The sequence below is a fragment of the Polypterus senegalus genome, chromosome 4, assembly GCF_016835505.1.
Source record: "Polypterus senegalus isolate Bchr_013 chromosome 4, ASM1683550v1, whole genome shotgun sequence".
Lineage (NCBI taxonomy): Eukaryota > Metazoa > Chordata > Cladistia > Polypteriformes > Polypteridae > Polypterus > Polypterus senegalus.
Genome location: NC_053157.1, coordinates 25,287,298 through 25,302,082, shown reverse-complemented (window position 1 = coordinate 25,302,082; position 14,785 = coordinate 25,287,298). Strand labels below are relative to the sequence as shown.

The 14,785-nt window shown below is 41.9% G+C and overlaps 1 protein-coding gene across 3 annotated transcripts in view; it reads left to right on the top strand.

Moving 5' to 3' along the window:
- The window catches only part of csgalnact1a (chondroitin sulfate N-acetylgalactosaminyltransferase 1a), a 451,987-nt gene extending 437,639 nt beyond the window's left edge, over window positions 1-14,348 (top strand). For all 3 annotated transcript variants that reach the window (XM_039750360.1, XM_039750359.1, XM_039750361.1), the window contains 2 exons: window positions 2,411-2,492; window positions 13,272-14,348. In XM_039750360.1, the coding sequence (XP_039606294.1) occupies window positions 2,411-2,492; window positions 13,272-13,561 (372 nt within the window). In that variant the 3' untranslated portion in view covers window positions 13,562-14,348. The remainder of the gene's footprint in view (window positions 1-2,410; window positions 2,493-13,271) is intronic.
- The last annotated feature ends 437 nt before the right edge of the window (window positions 14,349-14,785 follow it).

Below are 14,785 nucleotides of genomic sequence, written 5' to 3'. Positions count from 1 at the left end.
GAATGCTCAATGAGCTAGAAAAGAACAACAGAGTAACCGCTAAAGGCTTAAAGGAATCATGGGAACAGGTTGACATCTCTGTTCTTCAGCATACCACACACAAAACATTGGACACGCATGGTATTACATGGAGGAGGAAGCCATTACTCTCCTGAAAAACACCTTGACACCCCACAACTCTATTGGGAAAATGTTTTGTGTACTAATTAAAGTAAAGTTGAATTGTTCAGGAAAAATATACAGAATTATCTATGGTGGAAACAGTGGAAACAGCATACCAACATAAAACATCATCCCCCTGGTTAACTACAGTAGACTTGGCATCATGATTCTGGGCTACTTTGCTTACACAGGGCCTGGACGGTTTGCCACCATCAAGGGGAAATGAATTCCCAATGGTATCATGGTGTCCTACAGGATAATGTCAGGGTGGCTGAGTGAAAAACAGTAGAAGCTGGGTAATGCATCAACGAACTAAACGCTGAAGTAAATATACTAAAGGATGGCTTCAAAAATAGAAAATCCACTTTTTGGGGAGGCCCAGTTAGATCCCAAACCGTATCCGAATAGAGAGTCTGTGGAATGAGTTCAAGAGAGCTGTACACACCAGACATCCTAAGAACATGGCTCTGCTGAAACAGTTCTGTAAGGACGAATGGCCCAACATTCCTCTTGAACATTGTGCAGGTCTTATTCACCGCTACCAGAAGCTCTCGTTCGAGGTTATCACTTCCAAAGGACAATCGACCAGTTATGAAATTCAAGGCTTAACTGACTTTTTCCACAGCACACTGTGAATGTTTGATGGGTGCATTCAATAAAGACGTGAAAGATTATCATTTTGTGTTATTAGCATGAGCATACTGTGTTTGTCTCCGCTTGTGACTTAAATGAAGATCAAATCGCATTGTATGGTCAATTAGCACAGAAAACCAGCTCACTACAAAGGGTCCACATATTTTTTTCTTGCCACTCCTTATAGCAAGAAGGCCTTTAGACTGGTGCTTTACTTACAAAAGTGTTCCACTCCAGCAAAGTGTCAAATCCCGCAGTCTGTCTTAATCCATGCAGAAGAACAAAGCAGAGTTCCTCCCAGTGCAGACTCCATAAATATAATGGCATCCTGTAATTATCTCTGCAAAGCGAAGACAGTTTAAAACACAAAGCCCCCATTTCTTGACCTGATTTAATAATGTGGATCTCTGCACCTGGACTGTTTTGGTCAAATGTTTTATCTCAGCACAGTGAAGGTTTAGTTCCTATTTGGCAAATATGTTCTTAAAGATTTATTACATAATCATGTATCTGTCTACAGTATGAGTGTATTGTAATCACAAGAGGGTACCACTGAGCCCCAAAACCACAGACACAAGGTCTCCCAACACAACTGCTGGTTATGCCAACCACTTCTAACAATGAACACGGCCAATAAGACTCTGTTCTCTCCTTTCACCATCCTGGTGAGTGTTGCCTGCTGACTCCTCGAGGAGAAGCTGTGAGCTTCATTTAAAATGGACACTGGACTGCGTCCGGTATCACAACACTGGCCATCTGAAGCACTTCTGGGTTGTGTGGAAACCAGGGCAGTCCTTCCCTGGCAGTGTCCTCTGGTGGTACCCAAGAACCCTGACAGTGCTGCTCTTCTAGACTCTGATTCCCATGCCACTCTATGGAACTCCTAACTTGGTTCACTCCAAACAAAAACCACTGCAACTTGCAATTTGGGGGAATGAACTGCTGTTGGCATCCACATTTGCCCAGTCCATTTATTACTCTTCTCTCCCAAGTGGGGCATTCTGGCCAGGTTCTGTCTGCACTCCCGCTGTCCTTCCATTATGTCCTTCTGGCTGGACAAAAAAACATCCCCCATGCCAGCCAGGATGCCTGTCCTTCTGTTGCACTTACACTGTCTATCTATCTATCTATCTATCTATCTATCTATCTATCTATCTATCTATCTATCTATCTATCTATCTATCTATCTACAGTGTATCTATCTATCTATCATATAGTGCCATTTATTTCTATCTATCTGTCTAACTAATATAGTCCATTTCACATATCTGGCAAAATGATGTGGTGTCTGTCTGTCTAACTCAGGGTGGCTTAGTGGTTGACACTGTTGTGCAAAGATCCATGCCCTGTCCATGTATTGGTTTCATCTTCTCTACGTATCCATGTAGGATTCCCTCTGTGTACTGCGGTTCTGTTTCATCCCACAGACAAGCTGCTCATGTCAACGATCAACACTATAAGGAATGGATTTTACCAGAAATGAACAAGGATGTCATCTAGGTTTAGACTCTGCATGGATGGCATGAGGGAGTGCCCAGCTAAAAGGAAGCTGCCAAAGGCAACAGACCCAAGTGTTTATCTTTGTATCTTTTTAATTTTATTGCTGCTTTTATAGGTCATCAAGAAGGACACGGGATTCTGGAGGGATTTCGGCTTTGGAATGACTTGTCAGTACCGGTCAGACTTTATTAACATAGGTAAGCACCAGGAAAACCTGCAAGGTTATGTTGCATTGCATGCTTAGGTTCAAGACACATATGAGTAATGAAGATGTCATCTGTGTTCTCTGAAATGAGGTCTGTTACCTTAGTGGTGAAGACATTTGAACATGAGACAATCTAGACAAGAAGAGGCCATTCAGCCCAGCATAACATGCCATCCTATCCACATAATGTTTCCAAAATTATATCAGGTCTAGTTTTGAAAGTTCCTAAAGTCCTACTGTCTACCACACTACTTGGTCACTTATTCCAAGTGTCTATGATTCTTTATATGAAGAAAAACTTCCTACTGTTTGTGAGAAAAATACCCTTAACAAGTTTCCAACGGTGTCCCCATGTTCTTGATGAACTCATTTTAAAATAACAGTCTCAATCCACCTGACTCATTCACTTCATAATTTTAAACACTTCAATCATGTCACTTCTTAATCTTCTTTTGCTTAAACTGTAAAGGCTCAGCTCTTTTAATCTGTTCTCATAATTCATCCCCTGTAGCCCTGGAATCAGCCTGGTCGCTCTTCTCTGGACCTTTTCTTGTGCTGTTATGTCCTTTTTGTAGCCTGTAGACCAAAACTGCACCCAGTACTCCCTGATGAGGTCTCACCAGTGTGTTATAAAGCTTGAACCCAATCTCACTGGACTTGTACTCCACACTAACAGGGTGCTATGTAACCTGAAATTCTGTTTGCCTTCTTAATGGCTTCTGAACACTGGCTTGAAGTTGATAGCTTAGAATCCACTATGACTTCTAAATCCTTCTCATAAAGTGTATTTTCGATTTTCAGACCGTCCTTTGTTTATTTAACACTCCCTATGTGTAATACTTTACATTTACTGACATTAAGTTTCATATGCCACAAATCTGCCCAAGCCTGTAAGCTGTCCAAGTCTCGATTATCTAATCCACCTTTCTTGGTATCATCTGCAGACTTAACCAGCTTGTTACTTATATTCCTATCTAAATCATTTATATAAATTAAAGAAGTGGCCCCAGCACTGTCTCCTGTAGGGCGCCTCTCTTAACATCAGCCAGTTCTGATAAGGGTCTTCACACCATAACACTCTGCTTCCTGTGTCTAAGCAAACTTTGTGAGGCACTTTGAATTTGTGCCATCTTTTGTTCCATAGCAGTGCTTCCTATGACACGTTGCAAGGTGATCAGGGACACTTTGACTGACAGAAGAATGTCTAAGCTTGGACTCCAATGCTGAAATGTGTAACGTTGGCAATATACAGACAAATCAATTCATAAATAACATCATACAAGGTTGGTATCTTTTCTACACATATGCCAAAGATTCAATTCAATTTTCAATTCAGTTTGTGGGTAAAGTACAACATTTCATGTAGCACACATACACAATTATGAATATTTATACAGTTAAACAAAGCAATGTCAGTCTGATTAATGTGACAGGATCTTAAAAATGTCTGTCCATTAATATTAGTATTAACCAAAACCCCAGTCAACAGCATCCCTGGAGAAAATAAACCTTTGGGAGTCCATGGTTTGTTATAACTCAAAGTCAGACACAAACACAGTTCTGTAGACCACCACACGGCCATCCTAAGCATTCTGAAGTGTAGGTTTGTGCTGGGCAGTGTAATCAGACAACAAAATCTTTCGATTCCGATGCTCCCAGTATCTCAGATCTTTCCCATGGGTAGGCAACAGCATGGCAGTAGAGCAGTGCCACAAGCAGAAACTCAGAAGAGAAGCAGAATGGCGGAGGGTCAGTAATAGTGTACAGTTAATGTTTTACTCTCATTTTTGTACAAATGACTAACAAGCAGAAGGTTAATAAGCCCAGCTAATCAGCGACTCTAATCAGGTATGCTTGACTAAAGTTGTGAGCCTTTGGATTGGATTTAAAGGCTGAGATAAAATGGGGCATCTCATACAAGCAGGCAGATCATACCACAGCTTTAGACCCTGTAGCTAAAAACCTGACCTCCCATTGTTGTTCTATCAATCCTTGGAATCTTTAGTAGGTGGAATCCTAAGATTTGAACGCACACTACGATGTTATATGTATTGAGAAGGTCAGGTACAGGGCCTTCAGAAAGTATTCAGACGCCTTCACATTTCTACACATTTTGTTATGTTGCAGCCTTATATTAAAATTGTTTAAATTTATTTTTTTCCCTCACCAAACAACACTCAGTGCCCAAGAACGACAAAGCAAAAGCAAGACTTTAGAATTCTGATTTTCACCATTAAACAAAATTAAAATATCACATTGACACAATGTCTTTAGTTGAAGCTCCTTTGTTAGCATTTCCAGCCTGAAGACACAGCAACCTCAACACACCTGGATTTGGAGATTTTCCTCCATCATTCTCCGCAGATCTTCCCAGGCTCTGTCTGGTTGGATGGAGATCATCGGTAAACAGCTGTTCTCCGGATCTCTGGAGAAGTCCGCGCTCTGGTGGGTCAACTCAAGAACATTCACATAGTAGACGCTGAGTCACTCCTGTGTTGTCATTGCTTTGTACTTAGGGTCATCGTCCTTCAGCCCAGTCTGAGGTCCAGAGGAGTCTAGAGCAGGTTTTCATTAAGAATATCTCTGAACTTTGTTTCATTCAGCTTTCTCCCATGCCAATTACTAGTCTTCAAGGCTCACCGTCACACTACACCATTGGAATGTTATTGTACAGGTGATGACTGGTGCCTGGTTTCATATTGACGTGGCTCTTGGTTTCATCAGACCAGAGCATCTCGTTCCTCACAGGCTGAGAGCCCATCAGTTGCTGTCACAGAGGACACAGATTGGCCGGCACTCCTGCTGGGTTGGACGGTTTCATACCCAGCTGAGAAGCCTTTATAATGGATGCATAGAGAGAAGCCTCCCAGGTCCATGAGCTCCCCCATTGTGTGAGGTAGCAACATCCGTCTGCTGGATCTCCCATGTGCACACCCACAGGGCTGCATGGGAGTTGTAGTCCAAATGGGAATTCCTGCTGGGTTTCTTGGGAGCCACCAACGGGAACTGCCTTCAGCCTTATAAAGGTGGGCCAATCCAGAGTCTCTTGTGGTTCATTTGAATGCACTTGGGAGTTGGTGAGTGTGGTAGTTATTTCTGTGCTTTGTTCTTCTATGATTTATTGGATTTTTGACCTCTCTTTTCAGACTCCGTAAAGCCCTGCTCTCCAACACACCACTTGGTTATTTATTCCACATTTCTCCAACATCCTGCAGATGACTGTAGTGGTCTGGCATCACGTCTGGGCTAGTTTGTGAACTTGTTAGGTTAATGGTTGAACTGGCCTGATATTAGTGTGCCTTGTGGTAGACTGACACCTTGCATCAGAAGTAGTGTCTACCTCCCCGTGACATGGACTAAGTGGCTCCAGAAAATGAAGGAATGAATTTAATAGAATATCATTTTTAGTAAATTAGGTGAAAACTGATATATTATCAGAAGGTGTAATTATTTTTCCCAGAGGAAAAGCAAAAGATTGGCTTTCTTCTTTAAATTCACCCATTTTCTGAACCCGATTTCAGCACAGGATGCACCCCGCGATAGGACTCCAATCTGCCACAGCCGTTTTGTTCAGCTGTTTTCAAATGTGAGACTTCAGCTGAAATGAACAAGACAGAACTATTCACGTCCCTTAGTAGAAGGGTCCACAAAGCTGCTTTTGCTGATTGCTTTTGAAAGGACCTTAGAAAATCAAATTTGCAGTCATTTTTTGATGTTATAAAAGACTTTGGAGGATATAAAACCTTAGCATTTACCTGCCAAAGCGGTGCGTAGCTCATCTTTTTCTTCTTTTAGCTCAATCTGAAGATGGACATTTTGACAAGTGCATTTCATCACATTATTCCTTGCTGGTCTATAATAGAATCCCCAGCTTCCTTTAGTGTCAAAACATGATTGCTGTTAAATGACAGTGGGGTGAGCGCACTGAAATGTGACACTTGGCACATCTACATGACTTTGGGGAAGGTAACAGGGAATCCAACCTTCCTCTGTTGTGCCTGGGCTGCTCATAAATTATTAAAATGACATCTCAAATAAACAGAAGCTTTTGTAAAACTGAATCGATGCTCTCAAAGTTTGGAGGGTCGAAGCCCTGGCCTCAATGACTCCTATAGCCGTTCTCAGGGAGCTGAACTGGGGGGCTGCATCTCTCATGAGGCCCCCAGATGTTTCCACCAATTTATACAAAGTCAGTGGAGATGTTGAGTGATGAAGTCTCACGCATGGCAAAAAGGGGTTGGGACCTCCAAAAAGTGCCACAAGAATCTTCAAGGGCCAAACCAGAAGAGACTCGCTCTTGACGTGCTTATCCCCTAACTACTACCTGCAGGCTTCAGCCTGATCAGGCCCAAAATGGGAGAACAGTCTTAAAATATAGAAATGCCTTACAAGAGAAATAAAAAATGTAACCAGAAGGAAATGAGTATTCTTTGTGGGTGAATATACTGTATGTATTAATCAAGAATAAGAGGAAAGATTCAAAAAGAGCAAAAAACAGTTGTCTAAAAGGCAATCCCAGGTAAAAAAAGTGCCAAAATATAATCCTGAACAATAATCTAAAGACCATAAAGAAATTTAAAATAACAGGAACTCCAAACCTTAAAAACAAGACAGGTTGAGTATCCCTAATTCAAAATGCCTGGGGCCAAAAATAATTTGGATATTTTGGGATTTTGGAACTTCACATTAGGGATACTCAACCTCCATCCATCCAACCATCCCTTATCCAACCCACTATATCCTAACTACAGGGTCACGGGGGTCTGCTGGAGCCAATTCCAGCCAACATAGGGCGCAAGGCAGGAAACAAACCCTGGGCAGGGCGCCAGCCCACCGCAGGGCACACCAGGGACAATTTAGAATCACCAATGCACTTAACCTGCATGTATTTGGACTGTTGGAGGAAACTGGAGCACCCACAGGAAACGATAACTCAACCTGTACTTACCAAATACAACATTCGTGTACAGCTGCCGGAGCTCCTCGTCTTTTTCCTCAGAGGTTGTGACATCAGGGTGGTCCTGTCTCTTGGGGTAGCACCTACACAGCACAAGACGTGGATGCACATTTAAAGGGACAATAAACGCCAGGAATCCCAGAAATACACAGACAGCTGAGCCATTTACATAATGTGAACAAGCTACCAAGGAGGCCATGACGAACCCAAAAGGTGTCTTTACCATTTATGACAAAGTGGAGGGATAAACAAAGGGACTAACATAAAATATATAGCAAATAGAGCAAATCCTGCTATCACACAAGTAAGTTGAGACTAACAAAAGCACTTGGCATCCACCATTCTTCATTCTGGATTCCACAAAGCACACAATTTGCTTTTGATTTTTGACTCCATTTTCAAAAGTAAAGAGTTTGCTCAATGGAGAATGGAATAAAGACTGGTGGACGCCAAGTACTTTAGTCCGTTTTAACTCAATTCATGGAGAATTGTGACTGTTTTTTAAATAGTGGAAGGATACCAACACTTTTGGAGGATCGATGACCTCTGACTGACTAGGTAACAGTATGTTTTGCCCCAGATTGCCTTGACAGTCTCCTACATGGGGCGCCAGCAGAGAGTCATTGACAACACCAGCAACTGCAGGAGACAGAATGGTGGAGACACAATCAGAATTTTGCTTTGGGCCTCAGGATGGCTGGGCATGCAATGCCAGAACAGGAAGAGGACATAGCACCCCCACCCTTTCTTCTCTGGCATGATGATAGTGGCACGTTCTCTCAGTCAGAGCATTTCTACTCCCTGCTGTTGTCCAGTGCCACAGTCCCTGTCGGCAGTCATCCTGCCTGCTGTGTGCCACCCATTAGAGTAACATTATGTAAATAAGTTTGTGCATTATACCTTAATATTTAAAAGGATTCAGTATGTCTTCTTCTTCCTATTACAGTGTTCTACATCATGTCATAAGCCTCTATGATTTGCTTGTCGTGATTTGGAAGTCCCAAAAGCACTTTTAAAAATTGCCCACTAGGGGGAAAAAATACTGTGAAAACCCCGACTGGACACCGAAAAGGGCCTTGAAAAGTCTTTATAAAATCCATTATTTATTTTAACAAATAGCTCTGCAGTGCACAAAGCTCCAAAGAGCAAAAAGGAATTACCTGAGAAGGCAAGGCAATCCAGTGCAAACACAGTCCCAATACAGAATCCAAAGGCGTAGTCGAAAACAGAACACGGGTTCAAATTATCCAGAAAACACAAAAGGCAATAGCAAAGGCACAGTTAAATACCAGAAACTCTACACTCCTCTACACTCTACTCAGTGTGTGTGAAATGAACCGCCAGCAACTATGGAAGGCCCTCCCATAAACAGAGTAGAGGGCTGTGATTGGCAGGTGGCCTTGCCCCTTGGGGAATCACCCACGAAACACATGGGATATAACCCAGGGCTTTTCCAGTTATAAATAAACACACAAAAAAATGTACATAATAAATAAAAGAAACATTAATAGAATTAAATGTTATAAAATGACACAATACAAGCAAGAAACACAACTGTGAACTCCAGCCAGGGAAGAAATGCTGGCTGAAACATGACATTGCTTGACACTCAGCAGATGTTGCTTTTCTTTCTGCCACGTCGCTTTGTTTGCCTGTAACTCTGCCATAAGAAATCCACAAACACAAGTCAGTCAGTCTGCTGAGGCTACCCCAAACTCAGATTTTTTTTTTTTAATTACTAGAATGTATATGGACATAAGCTAGTCAATTAACAGCAAGTTCAAAGATCTAGCCCCAGTAGTTTACAAGCACAGTGGAACTTCGGGTCAAGACCGTAATTCGTTCCAAAACTCTGGTCGTAACCTCATTTGGTCGTGACCTGAAGTAATTTCCCCCATAGGATTATATGTAAATACAATTAATCCGCTCCGGACTGTACAAACTGTATGTAAATATTTTTTTTAAAGATTTTTAAGCATAAAAGTAGTTAATTATACCATAGAATGTACAGCGTAATAGTAAAGTAAATGTAAAAACATTGAATAACACTGAGAAAACCTTGAACAATAGAGAAAACTAACACTGCAGTCTCTTTAAAAACAAGCCTGGTGCCTTCTTTAACTGCCTTCTCTCCCCCTCTCTCTCTCTCTCACTCACTCACTCGCTCGCTCGCCTTCTCTCTCTCTCTCTCTCTCTCTCACTCACTCACTCGCTCGCCTCTCTCTCTCTCTCACTCGCTCACACTCTCTCACTCGTTGCACAGGGAATGCACAGGAAGAGACTGAACACGTGCAGAAGTCATCGGTGCGTACGAACTGGAAGAGAAACTGGCTTGTTCGTCACCCGAGTGTGTGGTCGCAATTTGTACATGGTCCGAGACATTTGTGACCCGAGGTTCTACTGTAATTGTGTGAAGGATGGACAGACCTTAGCATGTTTTATATATATATATATATATATATATATTATAATAAAAATCTTGGGATGAGACGTGACCTTTTCAAAGAGATACTTTCATGTCCTGCGAGACAAGGCTTTGTGCCCCCATGCCCGGGGGTGGAAATAAAAGTCAAATAGAGATAATGAAAGTACTAAAATTTGAAAGTCTCAAAAAATGATAGTAAAGATCGCATTAGCGCAAGCAAACGGAAATTATTACTCAGTGAAAAAACGGAACAGCGAAAAGAGATTGAATATATTGTTTGGATTTAAACTTGTAGATCGTGTAATTTGTGTTGCCATTGGGGAAAAATAGTGTTTCTTCAAAATGAAGAGGCGTATCCGCTAGAATTAAAAGATTGGTTGTTTGGTGAAAGTGAAATCCACATACGCGAGCAGCAGAGATGCAAAGTGGCTGACGCGTACCGCAGGCCGGGGGGGTTGGTAAGCTAAGTGAGCAGGGGGCAAAGCCCCCTAGTATTTATATAAGGACAATGGTCTAATAAAAGAACATATGAATTTTTGCACTTGTCAGCGATGGAAGCCTAGTACAGCTGACCCTAAATGCCTCACTTCTATGTATTCATTGTATGTGTGCTTATTTAATTAGAATAAAAATGGTATCCTGCACTTCTCCTAAAGGGGGCAGATGTGACTCCTTGTGTCTATGAGACTCACACCGCCCTTCTTTCCCTTATAACATATCCATTATTGACACTCATATTCCTCTGTGTTGGAAGGCACCCACATTGGCAGTTTCATATAAGCACACATGCCGTTTTTGACAGCCTACAGACATGCGTAATACTTATCAGTGACATGTTCAGCACAGTTCTCTCTCTGCTTTTTGATAGACCGATGATCCTTTCAGAATTCCTTCATTTCAGAGGAGACCGCGTTTACAGAAACTGATACAAATAGTGAGGAGTAAGATGTCAACACTTCTTAATATTATTAAATTGTCAAAAATTAGCAAACTCTGGCCCTTTAAGCCACAGAATGGTGTAGCAGCACACCTGTGTTTGAGCTCAGTGTTTAAAGCCATCTTCCCAGTGAGTTTGACCTCCGATATTGCTTTTGATTAAAATTTGAAAATCTAATTAACAGCTAAGCATTCATCATTAAGATTTTAACTGTGTTGGTAGGTTAAGAGTTTGGAAGTCCTGATTGCGTTTAAGTGTATTGCAGGGTCCATTTGCAGATAGTGAAGTGTTAGTATGGGATGAGCTCGCCCCCTAGTGGTATTCCATAGATATTCTGTGTACTGTATAGAGATGCACTGTCTGTGCAATTGTTAGAGGGAAATCAGGCTTTTAAATTAAATAAAAGTAACATTAGATTAGATTAGATTAACTTTATTAATCCCAAGGAGAAATTGACATGCATACAGCAGTAGAAACATAAAAAACAAGAATACAGGCTCACAGGACATAATGCAGCCATTCAATCAATCAATAATTAAATAAAGAAATGTATTTTGTGCAGAAATTTCAAAATGAACTTAACAGGTATGGTGGGAGGAAGCACTGAATTGCCTGATAGCAGTGGGCAGAAGAGACCCCCAGAGGCACCTTTTAGCACACCTGGAGGAGATTTGCCACCACCCTCTTTTCCACAACAGCTGTGCCCAGGGTTCACCTTGTGAAGGTTCAGGCTTTGTGCTTCTTTTGAGCTCAGGGTGCGGCCCCAGTACACTGCAGCACAGAACTCCACACTGGCTACTATGGACTGGTAGAACATTCCCAGAGTCCTGAGTCTCCTTAGTAAGTCCAGTCTCCTCTGGCCCATCTTGTATAATATAGTCAATACAATGTTATCATGTAATATGCTAACAGGAATGTATTTTGTGAATTAATAAGTTCAAGACAACTTTTTTTTTGAGAAATACGTAACGCTAAGGAGGTTAAAGCAAGTTCGGCACTATTCGGTCTTTTAGTACCATATTTCTCTCGTCTGATTATTTCCACTGTGGTTATTGAAGGGACATTTGGTTCAAGTATGTCGTGCATTTCAATTAAGAACACAATCCCAGGGAGCAAGCGCCCCCTGCTGGAGACACCTTCCACAGACAGACGTGGCATATTTGCTCATTTTTTTGTTGAATGTATTATTGCTAAGTTCATTTTTCGTTTTTTAATCACACCACTTTTATCTATAGATGCTGTTTAAATGAAGATCACATCTTAATATGTCCATATATATTAAAAATGTAAAAGCATGACTGTGTATGTTTCTAAGTTATTATACTCTATCTGTATTACACGTACAGGGAGATTCACTCGAAAGAGGCCCTGAACATTCTGTTGCAACTCCTGTTAGGATGAAGCAAAAAAAATACGCTCAACACCTTGACGTATGTGTAATCGATTGTATTACATGTGGTGCTGGAAGTGGTTTCCATTTTCTGCCAGACACATTTCGACGCAGAGCTCCATGTTCCTGAACGCATTGGCAAGCGTCTCATAGGATAGCAGCAATTTTACATTAATGTTTCCCTTCAAATCTTCCACAGTGCGAGGCTTGTTCTGATAGACTTTGAATTTGAGCAGACCCCAAAGGAAGATGTCTGGTGGTGTCAGATCCAGCGACCGTGGTGGCCAGGGCCCCTATGAAATTACCCTGTTGCCGAAGAAGGACTCAATTTCTGCCATGCTCCTTGCCATTGTGTAGCACTTTGCTCCATCTTACTGGAAGTAACCTTCTGTTAACTCACGATCATCCAGTTGATTCTGACATCGCTTAAACGAATTGGTGGCACAATAGGTTCACACCATGAAGACGCGCTGCTCAATACTGTACACCACCATCCCGAAGGGAAGTCGAGTGACTGAGTGAAGGGGTACGGGCGATATCCTCCCAGAAGCTGCAAACAGAAGTTAAACCCTCATCGCTCTGACGCAGGGGCATCCCAGGCTTGTCTGAAGCTCCATATACTGAGGAGCACATTGCACTTTGTTTCGTTCAGATTACTTCATCCTAGCGAGAGTTATTACAGAATATTCTGGGCCTCTTTCGAGAGAATCTCCCTGTACATAAACAGTGTTTCCACAGTTAAGGCGAGTCCTGCTAATTTAAATTACTCACCCTCTGAGTGGACGACTCTTGTTTGGTGTTCTTCGGATTTTAATATACACTTTTATTCCGAGAACAGTTAAAAATCAATATGAACTACAGCAACGTTCACCTGAACAGTCAATTTCTCCATCAGAAGTCGTGGACAGAAATCCTGAGTCTCGATAGGCCTGCTGCCAGGCTCGTTGCACCTATGGTCAGACTTGTGTCACCCCTCTGTCGTTGTTTTTATCATCTGTTGAGCTTCAGTTCAGTTTCACTCCATGCTTCCCAGTTTCAATCCCTCTTTGCTTTTTTCAACAGGTGGCTTTGACATCGACATTAAGGGCTGGGGTGGAGAAGATGTCCACCTGTATAGGAAGTACCTGCACAGTAACTTGATCGTGGTGCGGACGCCCGTCCGTGGACTCTTCCATCTGTGGCACGAAAAACGATGTGTGGATGAGTTGACACCCGAACAGTACAAAATGTGCATGCAGTCCAAGGCCATGAATGAGGCCTCGCATGGTCAGCTGGGCATGCTTGTCTTCCGTCATGAAATCGAGGCCCATCTACGGAAACAGAAGTTAAAACCCAGCATCAAGAAGCCCTGAGATTTGAGGTGAACGCGTGGACAAGGATTTCAGCCTTCGTCACAGAAGAACTTATTTAGTATCATTGGTGCCTTTCAGCCATGCAGAGTTGAGCAGCATGGCTGATATCGAGATGTGTCTGTGATACGGGAGTGCTCAATGTTTTAAAGAGAAGTTCCACATCTGAGAAAAGTGGCAAAAATAATCAGGGGGTCGAGTTAAACTTGGACATTCGCGGCTGTGCCAGCCATAATTGATGCCCCGGGGAAAAAAAAATGAAGACGCTGTGGGTGTGCGGTTCCATTTTTTAGGATTTGTGAGTGAGTGGCGTGTCGGGTACCCGTACGACACGTTGTTATCCTACAACTAAAACAAATAATGTGAGGTTTGTTGCTTTGTGGCTATTTATGTGAAGACGCAGAGTTGAACTTTAATATATTTTATTATTTAAAATAGACAGTGAAGCTTATTTATAATGCCTGAGGTTTTGACATGACTACAGCGGGTTGCTTTTGAGTGATCATTATTTTCTTTTAATTTTAAAGCTTTCTGTGGATTCACTAAAGCAAAACAAAAAAAAAATTCAGTGATTTTATATAATTTTTCACTGTGTTAAAAAAAGCCATATTTTATGGATGAAAGTTTTTCTTGGCAGTTTGCACTTGAAATCGATAGTTCATTTTTTGACAGGATGCAGGATCAGGCCTCTACAATATAAATAAGTGCCATTTTCCTGTTTGCTTGTCTGCAATTGCAAAAATCAGGCTAACTAGTGAAAGCAATTATTAAACAATTTTGAGAGTTTGGAAATCCGAATGGTGGTCAACGTTTTTTCATGTGTGCCGGCCTTCTTCTCGTCAGATTTGTTTCAGCTTTTTCGCAAGGATGCGTCTCAATTGTGTGAATGCTTCAGATTTCTTTCTAGCCATTAAAAATCCAGTCCCGTCTGTGAATGTGGAGGCGGCGTGATGTAGTGGCTAAACAAGAAGCCGAAGTCTGTCTCGTCACTGTCAGGAGCAAGGTAGGCATCAAACATGGGGGTCACTCACACTGATGTCTTTGGGATGTGGAAATACTGTGGGGGGTTACAGGTCCACACAAGTGCTGGCTGGGACCCTGGAGCTCTGAGCCAGCAACGTTGTGCACCTACTTGATAAATGTCCGCCTGTCTGTTCATATACAGCAGGTCAGGCTCATTTAAAAGAGCAGTTTGGTATTTTTCACAGTTACGGTATTCTAGTTGAA